This window comes from Podarcis tiliguerta (genome assembly GCF_965153285.1).
Source record: "Podarcis tiliguerta genome assembly, chromosome: 5".
Lineage (NCBI taxonomy): Eukaryota > Metazoa > Chordata > Lepidosauria > Squamata > Lacertidae > Podarcis > Podarcis tiliguerta.
In genome coordinates, this window is record NC_139538.1 from 60,084,725 (window position 1) to 60,110,400 (window position 25,676).

Here is a 25,676-nt window from a genome sequence, read left to right on the forward strand (position 1 = left end):
AAAAAGAAAAATGGCTCCAGCAATAAACAATCTCTCTAAGAATAACGGGAGGAAAGAAACCAACCCACCTTTTGGACTGCAGCCAGTCAGGGATGTCCAGCCTATGATCTGTTGACTGCAAACTGAGTTTAAGCATTTGCTAAGCAAATGAGTAAACTGTACCTGTGTTTGCAGGAAAATGTGCTCAGTTTCATTCATTCACATCTCATATAAGAAATACTGGAAGCCAGGCGTTCCTGTAGCTAACAGCACACTTGTCCCAGAGTGACAGATAGGAAACCTAAGGTTCCTTGTGGGCACCTATCTATGACATATATTGGAAAAGTTTTCCAATATAGAAAATTCACACAAAAGAGTGGTAAAAAGAAATACTGTGTTGCTCCTAGCTGGGGAAAGTTTTGGGATTACTGGCATGAAAGGCTGCTTTCCTTTGTTTCCTCCTGTACCTGCAATGGCAAATTTCATTTTTATTTTTTAATGCAGCTGTTTTGTGCAAGTGAAGCTCTACCCTAAACAGTTGTTTTGGAAAACAGTGCGAATCCTTTCTTTGGAGCTGTTGGAAACAAAATGGGAGCAGGGGTGTGTGGTGACAGATGGCACCCAGTGAAATCCATCACGAATGTACTCAATCTCACCTACACAATGAACTTAAAAGAGTCTTTAGCGGAGTCTTTAAACTCCACTATGAATGAACCCCTACTCTTCTTACAGCACAAACCTTTGCCTGTTTACTTAGAAGTACATCGCACTGTGTTCAATAGGGCTTATTTCTTAAGGAGTGTGTTTAAGAACAGGAGCAACAGGGAAGAATTGCCACACATGACTGGAATGCAAAACCAAAAAGATAAATATTTATAAAAAATGAGGAACAAGGGTGACCTAGCAGCTGTATGAGATTTGACTGGATCTCCCGGTGTATTTTTCTTTCGTTTAAAAGTAGCTGTGGCAGCTCAGAACTGGATTGGGCTATTGTTCTGAACGGGGTGGTTTTAGCCCATTGCATCTTCTCCCTCCCCACAAGCTGCTATTTGCTGCAGTAGAGTCAGAGGGGATAGGAAAAAGATAGGTACTCATATGATTCCTGTTCCCATGTGGCTTTTTTATTTTTTATTTTAAGGAGGGGAACAGTACAGGGTCAAACCATCTTCCCCTAGCACTTTGATCCTCACCTGAATCTCTCCTCCTGCATGTAACTGTTTTAAAGAAAAACCTGTACAGGAGATCCAATCATATATTTTCCATGGCACGTCTAGTTTGGCCTTTACGTCCTGTAGTTCTATGGTTTATTAAGGCTACATGACAGCACATTCCTCCAAAGATAAACTGGTGCTAGGAAAACAAGATAACCCAAAATAAATCAAAAGTGTATAGGTATGAGTGTGTGACAGAAGCAACCAGAGCTGGCGTCTTCAGCTGCAGTACCTATTTTGAACTATGCCATCAATTCTGATCCTTCTACATCCCATTCTGCTATTTGGACCATCAACAACCAGCGAGGTGGTTGATAGAGTCTCTGTGTGGCTCCATGGAGGTGATTCCATTAGGACAAACTGGCTATTGACCCACAAACCTCAATTTGTTTTCAACCAATGCCCACCCACCTGCCTTCTTACTTACAGCTAGCCCATGGGGCAGGCACTCCCTGTCAGTGTCCTCTTCCTCAGTTTCAGTGTTGCCATTGTAGAACTCGGGGAGGAGCAGGAAGGGGATGAAACTAGAATTAGTGAAATCTTCCCTGTCATTATCTCAGGCTCCATCTCCTCTTTGCCCCCCTGCCTTTTGCTCTACCATTCCAATAAGCACCAGCAACCACTGGTATGGCCTGTGGCACCACTGGTATGGCCTGTAGTGCTGCACCTGAGACTTGAGACACAACCTGGGAGGCAGCAATCACATGCACACTCACATTGGGAGTGAGTCCCATTGAACTCAGTGAGATTTGCTCTGCATCATGCAATTCTCCAGGTTGTAGGAGTGGATGAGCAGAGAGTGGGATTGTAACTCTGAACTGGAACCAGCGGAAGGTAAGTGGAGGCAATATGGGCCAGGGAAGCCTTTGAAACTGCACAATCTTGATAATGTTGACTCAGGAATGACTCCTTAGTAGGAGCACAAAGGAGAGGACTCGAAGCCTGTGGATGCTCCAGGAATTCTGGGCACCATACTTTACTGCTCAGAGTTGCAATGCTCAGAAACCTTTAAAAAAAAAACTACAGTACTCAGAATTCCCCAAGGGAAAGAATGTGCTCTGAATGTGCTTTAAAGGCATCATGCGCACACAGCCATAATATACTAAAGAGAGATTGAGCCTGCTTTGTATGGTCAAGACACAGGTCTTTATAGTGCAATTGTGTGTGTGTGTGTGTGTGTGTACTCAGAAGTAAGCCCCATTGAGTTCATTCAAGTGGACATGGTTTGCATCCTTATAGCAGAATATAAGAGCTCCTGACTTTATTTATTTATTTATTTATTTTCAAAACAGCTGTGAGAACTCTAAACTTCTTTTAACCTTTTTTGGCATGCCATTTCTCCAATCTGATTCACCCGCCTCCAAAGTTGCTATTTTTCCACTGAGGAAAATATGCAGGCACGTCTGATTATTTCTTCTTCTTCTTCTTCTTCTTCTTCTTCTTCTTCTTCTTCTTCTTCTTCTTGGCAATTTATTTTATTTATGCAATTTATATTCTTCCTTAAGATGCATATTTTGTTCCAAGGCAGCTCATCAATGAAACCACAATTAAAACAGCATTCAACAATTTGATAACAAATTATCACAAGAATTTGACAAGACCTGGAGAAAATGGCCCATAAAAAGTCTTGCCCAATATAAATATTTGCATAGCCTGCTTAAAGTCAGGAAGAAAGGGAGCTTTGGAAAGCTTCCTAGGAAAGGAATTCCAGAGTTGTGGAGCCTCCACTGTGGATCTCATGTTGATGCTACCTGCCAAAAAGATCTGTATTAACTATGGGCAAAAGAGCAAGATCTCAGAAGCTTACCTTAAGAATCAGGCAAGGCCAGCCCAAGACATTTTGGCACCTGAGGTGAACCACAAAATGGCGTCGTCCCCCCCTTCCTGCCAAGGGGTGAGTGAAGCACTCCATCAGGTACAAGGGGGTGGGGGGAATGAAGATCTACATTGGGATCTGTTGCCCCTGTGTATCTTGCTGCCTGAGGCTGTCACCTCACCTTGCCTCACCAGTGGGTCAGCTCTTGACTCAGGTACGTTCAGAAGAGTTCAATGATCTCTTACACAGAGTCCTCAAATTTAGGCTAACCAGGTTAAATCTAGTACTTTACCAGAACCTGGAAATGAAATGGTGGCCTATGTAGTTGGTATAAAATCAATGTAATATGTGCTGGCTGTTGTGCTTCTACCAGCAACTTGCATTTTTTCCAGATGACCTGTTTATTGAGTATTTGTCGTGATTTGTTTGCAGGGGAGATTATTTGCTGAGCATTCGTTCTGACTTGTTTATGAGAGGTTAAATGGCATTGCATCAAGAAAATGTTGTTCTTTTTTTTGTATTTTTAACACACTCTTTTTTTCATTTGTTTTTCGCTTTATTTTGTTCAACTGAAATATTTTCAATAAAAAGTTTTTTAAAATGAAAAGAAATAAATAAGAATGTTATTCTACGTGTTCCAGTACATTTTCTCATCATTTTTCCTCGTTGCAAAAAGTACAGTTTGGGGGAGACGGGAGTAGGTTTGTTGCATTTAATTATGCAATTAATTGTAATTAATTTTATAATGAATGATTTTAGAGTGTTGTTTGTGCTGTACTTTTGTACTGTTTTATTGTTGTTAGCTGTCCTGAGCCCGGCTTCGGCTGGGGAGTGGGGAGGGCGGGATATAAATAAAATTTATTATTATTATTATTATTATTATTATTATTATGCTATTTAATTAGGCTATCTTCATTTGCTCCTTTGTGTCTGAATTCCACCTGAAAACAACAATAGTCTGGAAGTGCCCTGATGACTCTATTTTGAACCAAGTGCAGTTTCTGAACTGTTGTTGTTGTTTTTTTAAAAAGCAGCTCCATGTTAAGAACATCACAGAAGTCCAGTTGGAAAGTATCAAGTCAAAAGGTAAATGGAGCTACATCTGTCATCTCCAAACAGGGTTCTAGTTGGCAACCCAGCTGAAGCTAGTAACAGGTACTTCTAGATTAGAGCTTTCCAAACTGTGTGTCGTGACACATTAGTGTGTCGGCTGCAGTGTGTAGGTGTGTCATGCAAACCCTCCCCGTGCTCTTCCTGGGGCTGGAAAAGGGTTAGTTTAACCTCCAGTTTGATACTAAAACTGAATGACTGTGTTGCGAAATGATACACGTCTAAAAAGTGTGTCACCAACATGAAAAGCTCTGTTCTAGACACTAGTTACCTTTGCATCCATAGATAATGCTGGCTCTAGAAGAAACTCCCAATGGCACACTTGATTCTCCAGGTGGAGGCTGCTTACACACCATATACTTAAAAGTACATGGCTTCCCCCAAAGAATCCTGGGAACTGTAGTTTAATGGCGCTGGGAAATGTACCTGTTAAGGATAAACTAGTTTCCAGGATTTGGGGGGGGGGGGGCATTAAATGCCAAGGAATGCAACCCAGTCTAAAACAGCTTGCATGGTTCCATCAAGAACAGCAAAACTCCCAAACTAGCAGGAGGTAATAGCTGGTTTATTGTGAAGAATGACTTAGATAAGGAAAAACAACACAAAAGGAAAGTGTTTGAATTCCACCACGAGTTTTCCTGATCTAATCAAAACTGCATACAGCCCCCCTGCTGCTTTAAAGTTTTGCCACAAAGCAAAATCCTGTTCTTGCCCTTAGCTGGGTTCCTTATATTGCCCCATCAGTCTCCTTTACTCACCCTTATTCATTGTGGCTGCGACTTGCTGAATGACTCTGGCCACGATCTATACTCCAGTTAAGATGGCTTGCTTCTATGCAACATTACTGGAAGGTAAATGCTTCTACTGTAGTTCTCAACAGTGAGAGATAAATATATATATTTTACTACCAGCTCTCAGCTAAAGGGCAAATGTAACTTATGGATTCTGGAAGCCAGCTCACGCATATATTGACTGTGATGGGAAGGCCTTTTGGGAAATGCCTGAATGCTTCAAATATTTATTTATTTACATAATTTATATCCTGTACTCTCAGCATAAATATATGTTCCCAGGGCAGTAGTAATAGTCCCAGTAGTAAGGAACATTAAGAGCACAAACGCACAAAAAGATAAGGTGACTATAGCAACACAACCAGAATAGAAGGTGTTACTGAAAAGCTGCTATGTAATTTGTTATATATTTCTTGCTTCACACTGAATGATCTGAGCTTAGTTATACTCGACATTTGAAGCCATTTGTGCCCTCCGTTCTGCATGGAATAATTGCTGCAGAGAAGCCTATTAATATTCTGGATATCAGTGACAGGCAAAACGACGCAGCACACTCATACTTACATGCAGAGTCAACATTCTACCACACTTCAGTGATGTGCTGGTCATCTGTTCTCCCTTTGTTTCTTGGGGATGGCTTCACATTCTTCCTTTATTAAGGCCAGGGCCAGTGAGCACATTTGGAATTTTGAAAAGTGCCATGGTCATGAGTCACAAAATGGCTGCTGAGGGGTGTGTGGGAATGGCATAACTTAGGATGGCTACCATATCTAGAAGAGCAGAAAAGAGACAGGAGACCACAAAATGGTCCAGACATGCTCCCCCATCAGCCATCAATGGCTGCCATACCATACTCACAGAGGTAAGTTCTTTAATATCTTCCCTCTGTTCAGAAGAGAAGAGAGGGTGGGTGTTTAAGCCAATCCTGGCATCTAATTACATGTAGGCATGATTAAAGGAGGGGGGTGTTGTTCAATGTAGAGCAGGAATCTGAGCCAGTACAAGCAGGAACTGAACATGAAAAGCCACACGTCTCTCATTCATTTTGGTTTTTTAGGGTATATTTAGTGAGACCTTCCACAGGAGCCGTAGAAGGTACCAGAAGGCACATTGCTACGTGTGCTGTGAAGTATATGCTGTAAAGCCTGGCAACATCCAAAACCTGTTTGTGAAACTTCAACCTGGCATCTGTGTTCAGACCATAGCTGTCAACTTTCAGATTTGAAAATAAGGGATCAGCAGCCTCACCTGTCCAAGGCACTCCTGTCTTCCACTGCCTCCCGCAGTTTGGTCAAACTCATGCTGGTAGCTTCGAGAACACTGTCCAACCATCTTGTCCTCATGGTTCAATGTTACTAGTGAGCAAAGTTACCCAGTCAGGATTTGAATCTTGGTCCTAACTTTTGGGGTTAAGTTTCTATTTAGCTGTCCATTACAGTGGTACCTCGTGTTACATACGCTTCAGGTTACAGACTCCACTAACCCAGAAATAGTGCTTCAGGTTAAGAACTTTGCTTCAGGATGAGAAGAAAAATCCGGCTCCGGCGGCGTGAGACCCCATTAGCTAAAGTGGTGCTTCAGGTTAAGAACAGTTTCAGGTTAAGTACGGACCTCCGGAATAAATTAAGTACTTAACCCGAGGTACCACTGTAATACTGACAAACCGTATCTCCCACTCATCTCTCAGATCCCCTTGTAAATCCATAGTATGGAACTTCTTTTCTTCCTTCACTTTGCGAGTTTTCCTTAAAAAGAAAAGAAAAAAACCTGAAATTGTTTTGTTTTCCAGTGCTGTTGGCTTTCCTTTAGAATATATTCTCTTCCTTCACCCTTTAAAAAAGTGTTTTAATATTTTATGTGACTTTGTTATTGATGTAAGAACTGCAAGTATTTTATTGTTTATACAGTATCTTGTGTATCAGTTGGCGACAATGTGTGTGTCACTATATAAACAAAGTTGTCGTTATTTCTCTTCCACTGTTATTGTTTCTGCTGAGCATGGAATGCTGGGCCAGATTCTTGCTCCTGATATAGGCAGGCGGTGTGGTGCTGGACACCAGGCCCTCATTCTTCTGGGCCTCATACCAGTATCAATCACATAGGACACTGCAAGCACTGACACACTCTGGATCTTCTATGCCGCCTCTGGAATCAGCCCTTTTTTAAAAGAAAAGATGGGCGGCTAGATGGTGAGGATAGAACAAGTGGATGCAATCCTACTTTCCCAGCCATGTGGTTTTTTTTTTTTAAAAAATATTTTTTAAGTTAGGTTTTTAATAATTTTATACATATAAAACATAACCTTTTCAAACATTCAAATACAAGGTTCTTTTGAACCTTTCAGACCTCCCTCCCTCCCTCCCTCCCTGGATTCCATATTTAAATTTAAATTTGATGTCTAGGCACCTTGGAACCCTTACAGGGAGCAGCTGAAGCTGAGTGGGTAGATAACAGGTACTTTTCATATCCCACGTGTTGTTGGTTACACACTAAAATGTTGTTTGGAGGATTGTTCCTTTTTGAAGGATCATACCACATAACCCAACTGTTCCCATTATATCCTGTTAGCACACAAAACATAGTGTTATGAGGGGGTTTTTTTGTAGGGAGTAGGCCATAGGTTAAGACCCTTCTAATGCCTGGGTCCCCCTTCCAGTTGTTGGAATTGCCAGGCCTGCCTGGTAATGGCCCACTAAGGATGGGTAATTAAGGGAACAAAGGGAGTGGCTCTGTGCCAGAAAACAAATGGGTGGGCTTCCTTTCCTCAACTGCCTGTTAATTGGAATGACCAAAGGCTGGAGAAGTGAGTGATGTGAGCTAGAAGCTGGATGCCAAAGCTGTATCTATGGAAAGGCATAGTGAGAGCCATGGCTGATTTCTGCTGGAATCCGTGGCTATGGAAGCGGACCCCTTCATCGTAGACTCAGGGGTTGCATATATGTGCAAATAAACCATATAGCCTAAAGACACCACAGTCTCCGCAGTTTCCTCAAGCATTATTAAGCTTCCCGCACCACTCGGAAGACTCCGGTGGCATGCAAATAATATACAAGATTCCAATTTATTCACTGCAAGAGGTTGTTCTGCTCCTTAAAGTCGTGTCTCAAACTTCCTCATTCTACCTTCATCATGGGAATGGCTGGACGGTGGACCAGGTGACACCCATTTACTGCTCAGTGTGGCAACATTAAGAAGCCTTAGGGCCCAAACCTACATATGTCTCAGTGGGAGCAAGCCCCACTCAACGCGACCAGACTTCTGAGTTGCCAGGTCCGGATTTAGGTTTGATGGGCCCTAAGCTACTGAAGGTAATGGGGCCCTTTATATGTCCAGCTGTCCTTTGCCAACAACAAATTATTGCTGTTTTTGTGTTTAATATATGCTATATGGTAGCATATAGCTACATAATAGGCATCTAAAGTTATTTGCACATGGTGCCATGCAACCAGTCCATGCAAAATGTAGACACCCTATACAGTGGTACCTCAGGTTAAGTACTTAATTCGTTCCGGAGGTCCATTCTTAACCTGAAACTGTTCTTAACCTGAAGCACCACTTTAGCTAATGGGGCCTCCTGCTGCTGCCGTGTCGCCGGAGCCCGATTTCTGTTCTCATCCTGAAGCAAAGTTCTTAACCTGAAGCACTATTTCTGGGTTTGCAGAGTCTGTAACCTGAAGCGTATGTAACCAGAGGTACCACTGTATATAGAAACGAGCAAACCAGTGATATTTTAGGGAGGAGGCTAGCAAGTGGGGCCATTACTTACATCATAGGAGCCTACACAACACAAAACACTGTTGCTGCATGTAGGTTTTATTTTATTTATTTTTTATCTTATATTTTGTTAATGTACATCCAGTATTTTTTTCCTTTAATTTTTTGGGGGCCCCTAAGCTATAACTTGTTTAGCTCAGATGTAAATCCGGCACTGTGAGTCGCCACCCCTCTTGCTCGCCCTGCTCCAGAAACAAGAGTCCCTTCCCACAGGTGTGCCTGCCTCTCGGCAGGCTCACCTGTGACTCTTTCCCTCGGCAACTCGGGACTTCTTGCTCCGCGGCGCCTCCTCTGACAGACCCCTCTCTCCAGCGAGCAGGCGGGAAAAGGGCGCGAAGAACGCGTCCGAAGCGCTCCCAAGGCGCTGGCCGCGGCCCTTTCCTCTCCGCCGCCTCGCCGGGGCGGGTGGCGCGCCCTGACGCCATTGCTGCCCCCTCCTGGCGGGATGTCCCCGGCCGGGGAGGAGGAGGCGCGGCCAACCTTTTCCCTCCACCTCAGCGACACTTTGGCGTGAGGGAGAGAGGGAGGCATTACTATTCCGGCGAGGAGCCGAGAGGCGGGCGGCGTGGCGAAGAGGGAGAGAGCCAAGTTTGTGGCGGTGGCGGCGGCGCTGGGGTCCGCCCCGCGGCGCTGCCCGGCCGAGGGGGCGCCTCCCCGCCTATGCCCCACTGCGAGAGGGCGGAGGAGGCGTGGTGGTGGGCAGCGAGCCCCCTGTGCCGGCGGCGCGCCGACCATGCCATGAGCGCCTCAGCAGCAGCCACAGCAGCTGCCGCCTCCTCCTCCTCTTTTCCCTCTGCAGCCACCCAAGCGCAGGAGAGCAGCCGAGGCGCCGCCGCCGCCGCCCGCCCCCCTCGCCATGCAAGGGCTGTGCTGCTGCCTCTGCCTGGTGGCGGCCGCCGTGGCGGGGCTGTCGGCGGCCAACCGCAACTGCCCGGACCTGGTCGTGGACAGCTGCCTGTGTACCGCCGAGCGCTCCAAGGGACCCGGCCGGCAGACCGTCCGCATCAAAGTTGTCTGCAGCGGAGGCGAGTTGGTGGAAACTTTGCAGCCCGCCTTGTTGCCCAACCGCACCGTGTCCCTGTGAGTAACGGAGCGAGCGCGAGCTCGGGGGGCTCCTAAGGGTCGGGTCTCTAATCTGCCTGGAGTTCTAATCTCGGGTGCGGGGCGCGCGGGAGGGAAACTCTGCACATGCTCAGAGACAAGCCTGTTTTTCTTTTACAGGTTGTCAGATGGAGCTTCAGGATGCTCCCTGTGCTGCCGCTTCAGTGGAGCGTTCTTGCGGCTACCTTGTGCGTAGGGAAGGGGCGCATTTGAGGACCCCCTCCCTCCCTTCCATGTTTGGGTTAGGTACCGTCCTTTTCCAAAGGGACGCCCGTTGGCATTCGGCACCATGAAGGCGCGCTGCGCTTTCAGGCATGCAGGAGTGGCGAGGGGTGGCGGTGTGGTTGAAAGGCAATCCAGCTGTCAAAGGGGGCTGCCTCGGGCGGAGCGGGCTGCAGGGGACTGGAGCAAGCGACGCAAGAGCTCCCCTAGAACTAAGGTGGACCGGCTGTCGTACACACACTTCTCTGCAGAATGGACATACTTAATGGAAATTACGTGTTTGTAAAATCGGGGGAGGGTGGCAACCGGGAGGCACACCTGAAAGATCTGGGATTTGGTAATGAAATTCCAATGTAAGAATCTTAGTTTTCTCAGGGTCACAGGAAAACTTGATGCTTCCTTCTCAGTTGACAAATGACAGTCTCACCTAGCAAAGAGATGCCACGCTAATAGTTTGCATAGTGAGCCCTTAAGTGACCTGTGTCTTCTGCCTCCTTGCAATAGAAGTTTGACAGGAAGAAACTCCAGGTATGTTGTGGTGTGGAGGAAGCGAGGAATGAATAGCAGCCTGGTGCATCTTTCATAAATGCAAATTACTATGGAGGGCTCAGGTCAGATGGTGATTTCTAAACTTTTGGCTCGTCTGCATTTCTAAAGGCTTGTCTACTAGGAGTTTGTATTTGCTTCCCTTTCTGGAAACTCTTGGTCGCTTTTTGCTTGCTTTTGGGGGAGCGCTATGTACTGCGAAGTAAATTGCACACTGCCTTGCCCAGTGGTTTTGCAAATAATACTTCCACAATGCATATTATATCAACTGAGGCATCTTTAAATCTGACAGCGGATAATTTCAGACCCTAAAGATAACAGACAAAAATGCCCTGCATAATAAGGGCTGTTTACTGAAATTGATGGCCTTCCCTTAACTGGATTTGAGAAATGAGATATACTGTCCATATTTTTAGATGCCCACTTTAACTGTTTGGAGCTTGCCAGAAGCTCCCCCCCACCCCCGCTCTTTTTGACCCAGCATGTACTCTTCTAGCTATTTGTGCCTGTTGCATAAACTAAAAATGAACATAAGCCTGCATTCATAAGTGTATTTACTTGGAAGTTTCTCACTGAAACCACTGGGACTTGACATCTAAGAAAATATGGACCGGGGCTGTAAATTAACAGGCTGATCCACTTCACAGCTAAGCTGAAGTACTTAGGTTTAAATCTCACTGTAGTCTTATTGACATAAAGCCTATACTTAAAGTTTGACCCAAAGCCCAATTAAGACTAAAGTGTTAGACTTTAAGATAATGTACCCCAACGTAAGTAGGGTTTAGGGGTGCATACAGTGCTATTGCATATCTATGTAACTCTGTCAAGTTTAGTGGAAGTTACTTCCAGGTAAATGTGTTTAGGACTGCAGCAAAAAGAGTTTGTTTTGTAAAAGAAATCTCAACTGGTTTGTTGAATGAATTGCAAAAATGGGCTAATGTAATTTACTACTAATAGGCCCAAGTATTCCAAATTGTCTAACTTTGCTCCCTAAATCATACCTTCATGGAACTCATCCTGTACTACCAAATCTATTTGTTGACAATTCATGCTGTGAACATTTCCAGCCCTTGCTGGACTTTTCTCTTAAATTCAGCACTTTTTAGAGAGGGAAGTGGAAAAGATAATAATTTGCAACATCTGTGGGGCTTGTGCTTGGACATGTACAGCTGTACTCTGTGTTCTGGTACACAACTTTTTGTGAAAGCTGTTGAATATTACGCTGTTCTTACTATTCATCTGGGAACCTCTTCCTCATTAAGGTACAGATGTGCCAACTGCATTTGGAACTGTCTGCAACCCTTCTGAAATATTATACACAACACCATAAAACCATATGATTTAGCATTATCGTCGTGTTTTTATTATCTTAACCATACAACATTCCAACTTGCTTGTGTAGTATGAAACACACTCTCAGTATATTGGGCTGCGGTCTTATGCACACCTAGTTAGGAGTAAATCTCACTGAACACGACAAGTCTTACGAGTATATACGCATACAGTTGTGCTACATGTGAACTTTCTCCACCAGTTAACAAGTTTCTGAAAACAAAATGCCACATGTGAAGAACAGACTCTCCTCGCTTTATTCTGAAAACATGGAAGCATTGGGTCAGATTTCTTGCATCCCAGTTCTGAACAGTGTTTATTTGGATGTGACAGCCATTCGTTTCAATTTAACTTATTTCCGTATAAACATGCTTAGGAATACAGTGTCTGGCATATATTTATCTAGTAAACTTGTATATGTTTTTTGTTTCCAGCTATTGAATGCAACACATTTTACAAATTTGATACTATTCCCTATAGGACTGTTATATTAGAAAACAAGTGGGCTGGTTGATGGGGGGGGGGGCAGTTGAACTCCTACGATGAAAGGCAAACAAATATATAGTAACTGTCCACTTGCTGACACTTTATCCGATCTTCTGTACTATAAAAACACCAATTTTTTTCAAAAATTCATTGCATCATGGAAATGACAAATGCATTTATTGTATTTCACATTTAGAAATCCCTTTAGATCTTTTAAATCAGTTTACTTTACATTTTGTGAACATTTTTAATGTACACATAACTTTTGAAAGTATTAATTAAAAACTAATATTGGGCTATGAAATGGAAGTTTAAACAATAATCTGAGTAAATGAAAGGAAGGAAATGCCTGTTTCAGTAGCTGAACATGTGGCTGACAGTTTGATTGAAAGTGTCAAATACTTTCTGCAGAGGAAGTGTTTATGGTGAATTAAATTACACTTGTGTGACATTTGGCCAGCTGCAGAAATTGGTGATAAAAAGCGCAAACACTAGTGTCCATAGATATGTTTTTCTAGCTGAATGGAAGAGCTGGGAAAGAGCATTTTCATGCAGACAGTGTCTGTTTCCATTCAGTTTTATTGGCCCATGGAGAAGGAGCTGCAGCATATGGAACATAACTTCTCAGATTGTTTTAACAAACTGAAAATAGAGGGGGTGAACAAAATAAATGTGTGTTACAGATGCAATAGCACCTTTTAAAAGCTTAGAAACCATTTTATCCAGTAATAAAAAAAAAACCTTCAATACTGTTGTAATAAATCAAGATTACTTTTTTCTTAGGTGATATTTCCATGCAAAACTAGGCTGACTGGCCAAAGCATAAGAACTGCTGCATCAGGAAATAAGTAGACTCAGATGGGTACACTGGCAGCTGTACCTCTACCATATTACTGACTTTGCAAGGGATGTCTATCTGCAACATAAGAATAATATGTTCTCTGGCAAACAAATAGTTGGAAAGTGGTTGAAAGACCCATTTTGTTTTGAACAGTGAGAGGGTTTTTTGTAGCAGAGTGCTAGAGGAACGCGGGTGGTGCTGTGGGTAAAACCTCAGCGCCTAGGGCTTGCCGATCGCATGGTCAGCAGTTCGAATCCCCACGGCGGGGTGAGCTCCCGTCGTTCGGTCCCAGCTCCTGCCCACCTAGCAGTTCAAAAGCACCCCTAAGTGCAAGTAGATAAATAGGTACCGCTTTATAGTGGGAAGGTAAACGGCGTTTCCGTGCGCTGCGCTGGTGCTAGCTCGCCAGAGCAGCTTCGTCACACTGGCCACGTGACCCGGAAGTGTCTCCGGACAGCGCTGGCCCCCGGCATCTTAAGTGAGATGGGCGCACAACCCTAGAGTCGGACACGACTGGCACGTACGGGCAGGGGTACCTTTACCCTTTTACCTTACTATTTATCTACTAGCGGTCTTGTACCTGGCATTACTTGAGAATTCTAAGAAAACAAAAGCTCAGGGCAGTTTTGAAACCAGTGGTTAAAATCTGTGCAGTTTTGAAAGGTTGAGTCTTTGAATCAAAATGGCATATTGATTCAGAATAGAAGAAAACCTGCTCCATGATCTCAGGAACTGACGTGCAAAGTTTGGTGACCATACCTTAAGAGGTGTCCAAAGACATAGCAAACCGGCAAACAACTTTCCAAAATATAGGATAGATGAAGGTTAAGATTGTGGTAGATTCCACTACTCACACTAATAATAGTAAACTGCATAACTATTATACAATGGGATATGCTTAGTCAGCTAACAAAGCTGGTGTATTGGAGGGAAAGGAATTTATGGTTTCATTTCTCCTTTAAGTTGAGTCAAATGCACATGGCAGGATTAAACATAACTGCTGGTAAATAGTTTGCAAATGTAGGCCATTATCTTGCGTTTGAGTGTCAAGAGAGCTTTGCAACCTTGATTTGAATTAACAGGTTTGAGAAACTGTACATCTTATGATTGTCTGGGCTGTTGAATGTGAGACCCCATAAATTAAAGAAGTGCACTGGCAGTTGAACCCAACTGAGACGATTAGGCAGCTGCTCTGCCTTATTGATGTTTAAAAGGGTATTTTGTTTAAAATATTCTCCATGCATGCCATTCTGCCTAATAATTCATGACTCTAGAAATGGAAACTCTTCAATTTTAGCAGTATGGATTTTCAAAGCATTTTTTATTTTATTTTGTAAAAGTATTTGAGGAAAGTGTTTCCCACTGATATGCTAGTTTTTTATTCCATATATTAGGTTGGCTCTAGATTTAGTTATGCTTAGACCAGACCATTGAAAATGATGGAATTTCAGTAGAGTTACTCTAAGCATGACTATGTCAGGTTCCATACCATGATTATTAAGTGTTTGGCTATTGAGATGACTGTACCTTTTTCCCTTGGCCACCAACTCTAACAAAATAGAGCACCTGCAAACATTTATTAAATTCTGACGTCAGCTGTTTCTAAAACAAGTGATACCATAACTGCTGCAATATGCTTAACTACTAGCATTATTGCTAGAAAATATTTTATTGTCTTCTGCTGAAGGTCACTAGTGCACAGTGGTACCTTGGGTTACAGATGCTTCAGGTTATGCGTTTTCGGGTTGCGCAACGCGACGAACCCAGAAATACTGGAATGGGTTACTTCCTGGTTTTGGCGCATGTGCAGAAGCGCAGAATCACGACCCGCGCATGCGCAGACGCGACACTGCAGGTTGCAAGTGCTGCAGGTTGCGAATGTGCCTCCTGCATGGATCACATGAACAACTTGAGGTTCCACTGTATTTAATTAGGATGTTTGTACCATGTGTTTGACGCTTCAGAAGAATATAGTGTTTTAGCAAGCAACTCAAATAAAAACAAACAAACAGTTTTTCTTTGTTTAAACTTTATGTCAGAATACTTGGGGAATATTTGTGCATGATATTGACTTTGTTTTCATGTAATGGTAAACCATGGTCAGAAACGAGCCATGGTTTTTTAAAGCCCTATACGGCCTAGGACCCTCTTACCTACAGGTCCGTCTCTCCAGGTATGCCCCATGGAGGACCTTAAGGTCTGCAAATAATAACACCCTGAAGATCCCAGGCCCCAGGGAGATTAGACTGGCCTTGACCAGAGCCAGGGCCTTTACGGCTGTGGTCCTGGCCTGGTGGAATGCTCTCTCACAAGAGACCAGGGCGCTGCGGGATTTGACATCTTTCCGCAGGGCCTGTAAGACGGAGCTGTTCCACCAGGCCTTTGGTCAGGGTTCAGATTGATTCTTTTCTTTCTGTATAAGAACAAACATTAAAGAGGCATTATAAGACCAGTGATAACAGTTAGCCCTGGAGAATATTAACCACTCTCAATTTTACCCGTGGGCTGCCATCTATCCAGATTTTAATTTGCTGTGAACTAATTTTAAGATGTATTTTAATTAACTGGTTGCCTGTTTTTATGTTCTTTGTATACTATGTTAGTTTTGTGATGTTAGCTGCCCTGAGCCCGGCTCTGACCGGGGAGGCAGGGGTACAAATAAATTATTATTATTATTATTATTATTATTATTATTATTATTATTATTATTATTGATGAACAGCATGCAGCTTTCAATTTTGCCCATGGATTGACTTAGTGTTAACATGCAAACCATCAACTCATGGTTTGTTTCTCTCCAAACAAATCACAGGTGGAAGGTTTCTTCTTGGCTTCTGCTCATAGTTTATTTGGAGAGAAACAAACTATGAGTGCTTGATCACACATAATACTGATTTATTAATATTTATTATTTTATCCTCTTCTTTTCTTTTTCTTCATCTCTTGTATGTTGTTGAATGGAAACATTTGTTTTGCAGTTTCCAATGTCAATCCACCTTCAGAACTTTTCATTTAAAAATCAATACACATTTTTTAAAAAATATTAAAAACAATACCAGTACTTATAGAGACTGTAAAATAGATGCAGAATATAAAATAGTTCCATAAAGTTTCAAATATTGACTACTGTCATAACTTTTTTGTATGTGTGTAGATTTATTTTATTTTATTGCTGATGTTTGGCTTTAATTTTTTTGTTACCTAGATTTGCTTTCCCTCTGCTACAACTTTGCTTCATGGATCATGCATTGATATGGTAGCCCACGTTAGTAAAGTGTTGTTGGAGTTCATTGCCACTAAGACCATAAACCTACTGTTGCAAGGTGTAATGATTGCTAGTTTATGTCCCCGTAAGTAATAGAATATTTATGAGACTTTTTGATCAGTTAAATTGCTGTAAACCCAAATTTTATGTCTTGAATTATACTTGGTTTAAAATTTTGGTCTAACTCAAATAATGGATTGCAGGCTTTGAACATTGTTCCAGTGCAAGCTGCCCAGCTGCACCCACCTCTCATCTCCCTGCGCCATGCTATGAGAAAATTGCAGAGAGAGCTTGTTTGTCTCTCAAACTACGAGTGGTAAGCAAAGTACAAACCTTGGCTTCTGCTTGGAGTGAAGCAAACCATGAGTCTGATAATGCAGAACTTGCACTGTAGTTTTTGTATTTCCAGAGAAAGAGGAGACGTTCTCCGTCTATGGTCAGAGGCATTATACTGCTGGACAGCAGTTCCTGGGAACCGCAAGTTGTCAGAGTGCTGTTGCATTTGCGTCTCGCTTGAAGGCTTCCGGCAGGCAACTGGTCAGGATGCTGGATTAGAAATGCCGGTGGCCTGATCCAGCAGGCTTGCCTTATGTTCTTAGGACTGACCAGTGTGCTCAATCATTCATGACAATGTCAGGCATCGTTTTAAAAAATTGTTTGCAGTAAGTTCGCTTTGAATAAATAAACACCCAGCACCTTGTCTTGAGGCCACCTTAAGTTTCTGATCCCAGTTTATCTGCTGGTTGAACAAGTCCCTGGTCCTGTTGCCTGTCTTGAACTTCAGACCATTGGTCCATCTAACTCAGTATTGTGCACACGGAATGGCAGTGGCACTCCAGGTTTTCTGGGCGGTGGTCTTTAACTTCACAAGTTTGCTTATGGTACATACCAGTTTTTAAAGGGACCTTCTACAAATGGTTAAGCTATTTGTAATTCATTAAAGCAGAATGTCTGAAGGCTTACAAGGTGATGTGTGTCACAGTCTGTCTAAAAATCTGATCTCCCCTAACTTTCTGGCATCTCCTTTCTTATTCCTCTAATGCTTGCTGAACTTACTTCTTATTCCTAGTGTCCTGGTTGTGTCCAGATCTCTCAATTTAACAGTCTTCCTGTATTATTAGTTTGCAGTCCTCTGCAGTTGTTCATTGCCTCACAGAGCCATTCCTGCTATGGCTCTGAGCTCTGGGCTCTAGCCCTAATAGCTGGACTGCAGCTCACAACATGGATTTCTAACTTGAACCTTCTCAGTTCTTTCTATAGCTGATCAGGCTCTGTCTTGCCTAATGGAACTTTTATGTTGCAGCCCACATTTCTCTTCGCCTTTCCTGAAGTATCTGCAGCTGCCTTCGTTTTGCCTCTCTCTATCCAGGATGGAATATAAAGACGAAAGGTCATTGACACTTTAGCTCCTTCACCAGATACAGCTATTCCCATCCCACGATAGGACCACAGGAAATGTAGTATGCCAACAAACATATGTTCAGACAATGTAAAACAAGGAGTTCTTCTCCCACTTCTCAGGAAATGTAGTTATTGTGAGCCGGGAGAACAAATTTTTCTTGTACGTATATGAAATCTGGAAGCTTGGACAATACCTCCCCATTGCTTATAGAAGAGCTTTATTCTCTACTGTCAATTTTATCTTCATCTTAATTAGATTAAAATGAATGTCATTATTTTTGGACATATGGATGCAAAGTGTGAAGTTGGCATTTACACCAGCCTTGTAAATAAAATACAGTATTTTTACTAGCCTGCTGTGGACAAATAGAGGAGGGAATAGAAGTTTTCTCTCTCGCATTATTGTGTTAGGGATAGAAGCCTCTGGCATCCCACTTGGTTTCTTTGCTCGCACAAAAGAGAGGTGGGGGCGGGGTTCAGAGGGTAATTGATGCCTCATAGTGGGAGGTGCCAGATTCCCACTATGGAGGCAATATCCCCCCTCTTTAATAGGGCCTCCTGGGATCCAGAAGTGTTAAATAGCTATCGCCTGTCAGTTATCCCCTTCTTGTGCAAGGTTGTCAAGAGAGTGAAAATGGCCCAGCTGCAGGATTATTGGGAGAAGAAGTAGATTATTTGGACCCATTTCAGTTTGTTTTCCAACACAAATACGGAACTGAAGCTGCCCTGTTTGATTGTTGGAAGAGGCGCAGGGGAATGCACTCCTGTTGATTCTCCTCAACCTCTCCGTGGCTTTTGATACAGTTAACTACTGTATTCTTCTGGACCAACTCTGCGGGTTGTGTGTAAAAAGCATCACACAGTGGTGGTTTAGCTCGTTCCAACTGGTATCAATAGTAGGGGCAATTTTCTGCACCATGGGAAAGGATCTGTGGTGCCCAACACGGCTCCATTTTATAAGCCATCCTGTTTAGCATTTTCTTGAAACTGCTGGGAAAAGTCATCACGATATTTGGAGAGTGAGGTGTCATTGGTACACTCTGTCTCATGGTTCCAGCTAAATTGGAAGAGACTGTTCAGGTTCTTGACTGATGCTTGAAGATGGTAATGGACAGAATGAGGGCCAATACATGAGGGCCAACAAGATGGTGGTGTTGTGTGTGCTAAGTTCTTGTGTCTGAGATGTGGAGAGGCAGTTTGTCTTGGAAAGGTTTGCACACCTTGTGGGTGCTCCTTGATGCAGCTCTAGGGCCCTTCCTGGAGAGAGAAGACTTGACAACTGTGATCCAAGCTCTCATCATCTCCTGATGGATTATTGAAAAGAGGTCTGAAAGTTGTTCCAGAATCAGTGCTCTGGGCATCTCCTGCCTGGTAGGGCTGGGCGATATCAGCTTTTCAACATTGCAGTGTATCACCAGCCAAACATTGCCTTTGGCAATATACCACAATGTTGAGGGGAAAGGATGCATTGGCCTCTGCCCGTGAGACACTGGGTGAAACTGCTCCAGCTCTCACCTCAAGAGCTGAGGTGGTTTCACCTAGGCTCATGGGCTTGGACAATGCAGCTTGTTGGTGCTGCTCAGCTGGGAGGAGAGAAGGTCCCCCCCCCCCCGAGGAAACAGCCCCTGTGCTCTCATCATTTGCATGTGAGTGAGCGTAGCAACAGGGCTCCTTTTACTGCTTACTGTAGGGAGCAGCAACTGCGTTCCCCTCAGCTGAGCAGTTTCACAGAGCTCCAACCCCACCACTGGCTTGTGGGAGCCAGTGCCGGGTTGGGGGCTCCTTTGCTCGACTGAGGCAAGGGCAGCTGCACACTCCTCAGTTGAGCAGTTTAAAGATGCAAAGGGAGGAACAAACTGTATCTTGACTCCCTCCAGCAGATGCTGCTAGTAGAGGGACTTAGGAGCGGCGGCGGTTTCACCAGCGATATCCTGCTGAGTGAACCTGACATCGTGGTCTGCTCCTCATACTGGAGCTGGGCGATATATCACCCAGGCCTACTGCCTGGATTGTTGCAGTGTTGTCTGCTAGTAGTTCTGTTGCCCCTGGAGGTTCAAGGGGTATTAGCCTTTACAGTAGTTCCTCCCAAGTTCTGAGATTCATCTCCCAGATGTGTACTTGGCTCTTACATTATACGCATTTTTGTGGCATCCTTAGGTATACCTTTTCACCCAGGCTTGGGAAATGGCTGGATGTTAGTTTTGGCCATATTGCTATATTTTCATTTGGTGTTTCATACCTTTTGATTTTAGATTGCATTTCCCCCTGCTTATTGTTTTCCCCACTCAACACCCAGGATTATCTGTGAATTGGAAATCTATTTCCAATCATGGCTTGATTGCATGTGCGATGAACTTGTATGAAATGCACCTTGTAGAGGAAGTAAGCAAGAGTTTTCCCACTGTGCATACACTTTCTCACTAGAGTAGTGGCAGCATTGGCTGGGATAGGGAAGGAACGTGGGATGAAGCTTTTGCAAGAGTGGAGAACGTGGAGTGGAGTGGGAGGGGTCAGTGGCTTGGGAGGGATAGGTGCAATGAATTTAGTGGTCCTCCATTTACCAAGAGGCAGTGGTTACTTCTATCCAGAAGGGTGAGTGGAAAATTGCATGAGTGGCTCATATAAGCAGTAAAAAGGTTTTAAGTGAGCACTCAAATGATGAATATTCAAAACTGAAGCCTAGTTTTTTCTTACTTCTTTAATTCCCCCCCCCCCTCTCTCTTGTGTGTGTCAAATACCAGCCATTGAATATTATGGAAGAAGCATCACCATCAGCTTTTATTGATCTGCTGAGTTTTAAATTGCATAGCAAAGGAGAGTGAATTAAGTACTAATCTAGAACACTGGGAACAATATTTTAAATCACTGGGACACACTGGAAAGAATGGAAATGATTTGAAACACCTGGCTGACTTCTCTTTGACAATGTGCAAACTATTATAAAGCTATTCAAAAGCAAGTTGTTCTGCCAGAATGCAGTAGCAGCAGACTCTTGAAGCATTTTTATAGTATTTGGGGCTGCAGGCAGTTAGGGGAGCTGCTGGTTCTTGGCTCCTTTTCCCCCACTTAGGATCTTTGCAGGAAAGGACACCATTTTACCCTGATAAGTACATCCCAAGTCTATCTTTTCTGCTGTCCACTTCTGCAAATGTTGAAGTGTCGCTGAATATTGTTGACGCATCTAATGAAAGCTGCATGGAACATTTCATGGTTTCAAAAGCTAAGAGTAAGGAAATCATAGTGACTGGGACAGAAACCACAGTATCTGGCAAATTGCTACATTATTGTTGTAAGTGTTCTTTTATTTGTAGGAATGCTTTACAGTATCTGAGACAGTAAACCACAACGTTTTGCTACATTAGACAGCAGTCACGAGCTTGATCTTGTGGGTCAATTAGAATAATTCCCATGTGTACATATAATCCAAATAAATATAGTGTATCCAAGTATATATTTTCTGGAATGGAGGGCGGTGATTGCCTTCCAGTTAAACGTCCAATATCTATGTGGAAATTCTGTTTAAAATGGCTGTAGTGTTGTCACTAAAATTAATCTCTCCCCCTTAAATAAACCAGTAAATGAATAAATGCACTGATTTAAAATTAGATTAGAAAAAGAAATGGAGCATAAATAACTTTCTTCATTTGAACTTTGGTGACAAATTCAAGTTCTTACCCCACAATGCATGTCTATTCTGCGTAAATCACATTCGTTTCATGAGGCTTACTCCCAGGTAAGTGGACATACAGTTGCAGCCTATGCCTTTTCAGAAGAGTGTTGCACACTCTTGTTCAACCTGTTCTGTGATTAGCAAGGAAAGGAGTGTCATTCCTTGGATCATGATGAATTGCACTTCACCATGCGTAGGAATTTAATTATGCTTTTAGACCCACTTATAGTAGCTGTAGAGAAGGAAGGATGGAGTTAAATTTGTGTTGAACTTTCTTCTTAACTAAGATACTAAGAGGACACATCCCCATATTTGTTTTGGTCTAGTTAATATGCAGGATGGATTAATTCAAAAGGGCAATCGACAGCTTTACTGGGAGGAGGGAGAAATGGACAGATTGTAGAATTACTATACTGTACAATAAGTATCTTTGTATAGTGAGTGGTCATTGATATAGTTCATAATGCTGATTCTGCCTTGAAAGCTCACCATATAATGTAAATACCAAATGTTTCTTAGACATAGTTGCTTATAAAACCCAACTAAAAAAAATCAAACTAACTCGTTACATTTTCCAAATGCTATGTTTCTACAAGACTATTTATTCTTGGGCAAACCAATTCTCTGCTACCATTTCAGTTACTGTAGCTTTGCAGAAGCTTCCCATCTAAGTGGCAAGTAGGCATGGAGGAGAAATTCGCTTCAGTTTTAATTTAAAGGTGAACCTGGATCATTTGCATTTTCTGAAATACCAAGTGATCCAAGAAAGACCATACCAGCCGTCCTTTAAAATTTGAAGCTCTCTGAATTTTGCAATTCAGCTATATAGCCCAGATCTTACGGCATTGTATTGCTGATTGGAGGTTTTGAAAGGCTTTGTTCTGCCCTTTGGCTGTTCAGTTTACATCTTGGTCACTATCTTGTTAAAGGTTTGTCCAGGAAGCAGCTTCTTCTGGCACTGGTTTAAAATCATAGTGCTACACTGGGATGGGAGAAGGAAAAGCGCCATTAGTGCTATGCACCTTGATTGTGATTATGGTTTTAAAGTTTGGTCATTATACTGAATGTGATAGCTTCTTGTCACAGTCCCCATGAAGCCTGTGGGTGTCTGGTACACAGAATTAGTCTGCCTAGAACAGCCTTTCTCAACCTGTGGGTCCCCAGATGTTGTTGAACTACAACTCCCATCACCCCTAGCTAGCAAGGCCAGAGCTCAGGGATGATGGGAGTTGTAGTCCAACAACATCTGGGGACCCACAGGTTGAGAACCGCTGGCCTAGAACAAGGGTGGTCAACATGTTGCCGTCAGGATATCATTTGACTACAGCTCCCACCATCCTTAATGTTGGCTAGGGCTGTTATAGTCCAACTTCTGGAGAGCGCTGTGTTGGCTATCCCTGAACTAGAAGAACAGTACATAGGATGATACTAGGCCATTCATTGAAATTTAAAGTGTTGTGTTGTCATACTCAGGCTCAGGCTTTGTTTTTCTCCAAGCTATGAGGGGTGACCAAGGTTTCTTTTTGGCTTACTGCTCATGGTTTGTTTGGAGAGAAACCAACCACTACCTCAGGTTTCTACAGCACGGCAAGTCAGACTCTTGGTTTGTTTCCATCTACAGCATGGCAGGAGCAAAGAAGGAACACCATACATTTTTTAGGGTAGTGTGCAACAACAGCACATGCTTCATTCACATTAAACCATAGTTTTTTTTTAAACCACAGTTTAATATGACATGCAGAGTTTGCTTCAGTGCCAACTGCCATCTTAAAGGCAATCCTCCAATAAAAAGCAATATGAGTGATTTTTTCTAAATTGGCTCCTGCTTCATTGCCGCAAAGGTGGGAGTTCAGTATCCTGTGTACAGCATCCTGTGTACTGAATGAGTGACCACTGCCCTTGACATTATACAGCTGTCAGCAACAGCCTTTAAAACAAATGAGTACTTTGTTGGACTGAAACCCTTACTTTCAAGACATACTGGATGGCAATAACTTAGAGAAATGTATTGTATTGGGAATGTTTATTTTCCGTAAAGGTATTTCAGACATTGTAACACCAGAGAGGCTTACAAATGAGGATAACTCAGTTGGTAGAGCACAAAACTCCTAATCTTCAGGGTTGTGGGTTCAAGCCCCATGTTGGGTGAAAGATTCCTGCATTGCAGGGAGTTGTAGATGATTCTTGTAGTCTATTCTATGTTAATGCCTTCAATGTCTTAGTGAAACTCTGAATTTATTGGCATGAATGAATTTGTTAGCCGACTGAGCATTTTATACATTTTTATTTAGTGTCATAGTTGGGAGAAAAGTTAGGTAGGAAAGCAAATTTTCAATTCTGGACCTATTTCCCCCCACCTTCTTCTTCTTTGGTGATCGCTCATAGCCGAGTAAGATAGTCTTCCATGAACACAGTTTTAACAGTGAGTCTGCAAGTGACTGTGGAGGCCAATTGTGGATCCACACGTCCTTCCACAATGGTGACATAGGTTTCCGGGTGGGAGCTGATCATGGTGAGGGTTTGTCAAGCGTTTCTCCCTCTTAGCACGTTTCTTCCTTGTGTCCTGAGTCTGAGTGTCTTCAAAGCCCATGACACCTTTGGTAAAGGCTGTTCTTCAACCGGGGCGCTCGCAGGTCAGTGTTTCCCAGTTGTCGGAGTTTATACTACATACTACATACTACATACTACATACTTTCCCATGTAAGAGAAAATTGACAGCTCAAGATTTCATTGCTACCACATGACATGGAAATACCTGATGATCATTGCCATGATTGATTATCATAACCATGATCAATATAGATGGTGAAAGTGCTGTTGTGTTTACTGTGTACTATTTCCCTTTTATTTTTAAAGAAAAACTATCCCGCCCTCCAGAACATGCAGACATTTTAACTTTCAAAACATTTGAGAATCAGGTATTGGACATAATAGTCAAAGAATAGGCAGCTGTGGATGGTCAAAATTGACCTCCGTTGCTTCTGCAATGTTTGATCCTTGTGTTTGAAGAAAACTGATAGATTTTTGCCTTTGAATGATAAACCCGGTTACTGAAATTACTGTAGAAAGTTTACTGATACCCTGAGAATTGGTTTGCTCCATCCGTATATTGTTAGGCTTTTAAAATTCCTGTCATCTAGTTCGGATTTGGGACAGGACCATGACTAAACATGAAGGTAAAGAGAAAAGAGCATAACCCGAGGCTGCCTAAAGGCATGGTGATTTAAGTGAAGCTACAGCTTGAAACTTACTAACAGAGCTGCCTTGCTTTGACAGTTCAAGGAGTCTCAAGACAGAGAAATTGCCTCCTAACCATTCAGCGTTGCACTGTTACTGCAGAGTGTGTGTGAACAATTATATTGAAAGAAATAGCTTACTTAATATGGAGTTTGTGCTCATTAACAACTAGTACATTTATATTACTTTCACAGAAGGGTTTTTTTTTTTGGCTAAGGGGGGGAAACCTTTTTTAACTTGGTATTTTAAAAAGTGCTGAATCTTAAGCATGTAAAACTTCTAGATGTTAACAGCTTGGCAAGCTTCCTTTGCAAAATAGCAGCAAAAAGAGACCTTGAGAAGACAGACCATTTTTTTAAAAAACCATTGCTTTCTTATATTCGGCTTTCATAAACCATTGAGGGAAATATCAAGCCCTCATCACCTCCAATGCTGTCACGGCTGAATAATAAAATATTAAGAAGACTATTTAGTTGAGTGCAGTTACTAAGTTCAGAGCCTGTGTGAAGTTTCAACAGAGTTGGAAACAGCTTCTTAAAACTAGGAACAAAGTAAGGGGTTCAAAATGGGGAAGATGGAAAGGGACAGTTTAGTAAACTTTGGTCTGAAGAGAAACTAACCCTTTCCAAGAAAGTAAAGTCTCAACTCGTGATTTCAGAACTGGCTGAGGCAGATGGCATGAATTAGGGAAGCTGAGATTTTAAAAGTAGTTTTCCTTGGATTTTATAGAGGAGAATCTGTGGAGTCTGGATTTTCATAATCTAAATCCCAAGAGGAAAAAAACTTGCTATATGGTTATTTATTGCATGTTGCCCACACCTCTGGTTGTCTTGCTGATACTTTCTTCCATTGGTATTTTTGTTTTTAATACTTGAACCTGTGCTGCTATCCAGT

At 42.7% G+C, this 25,676-nt stretch overlaps 1 protein-coding gene across 1 annotated transcript in view; it reads left to right on the forward strand.

The window, feature by feature from the left end:
• The first annotated feature begins 9,221 nt into the window (after positions 1-9,221).
• Positions 9,222-25,676, forward strand: part of ADGRA1 (adhesion G protein-coupled receptor A1) — a 307,922-nt gene continuing 291,467 nt past the window's right edge. The window contains exons 1-2 of the mRNA XM_083443486.1: positions 9,222-9,273; positions 9,448-9,761. Coding sequence (XP_083299612.1) covers positions 9,538-9,761 — 224 coding nt within the window. The 5' untranslated portion in view covers positions 9,222-9,273; positions 9,448-9,537. The remainder of the gene's footprint in view (positions 9,274-9,447; positions 9,762-25,676) is intronic.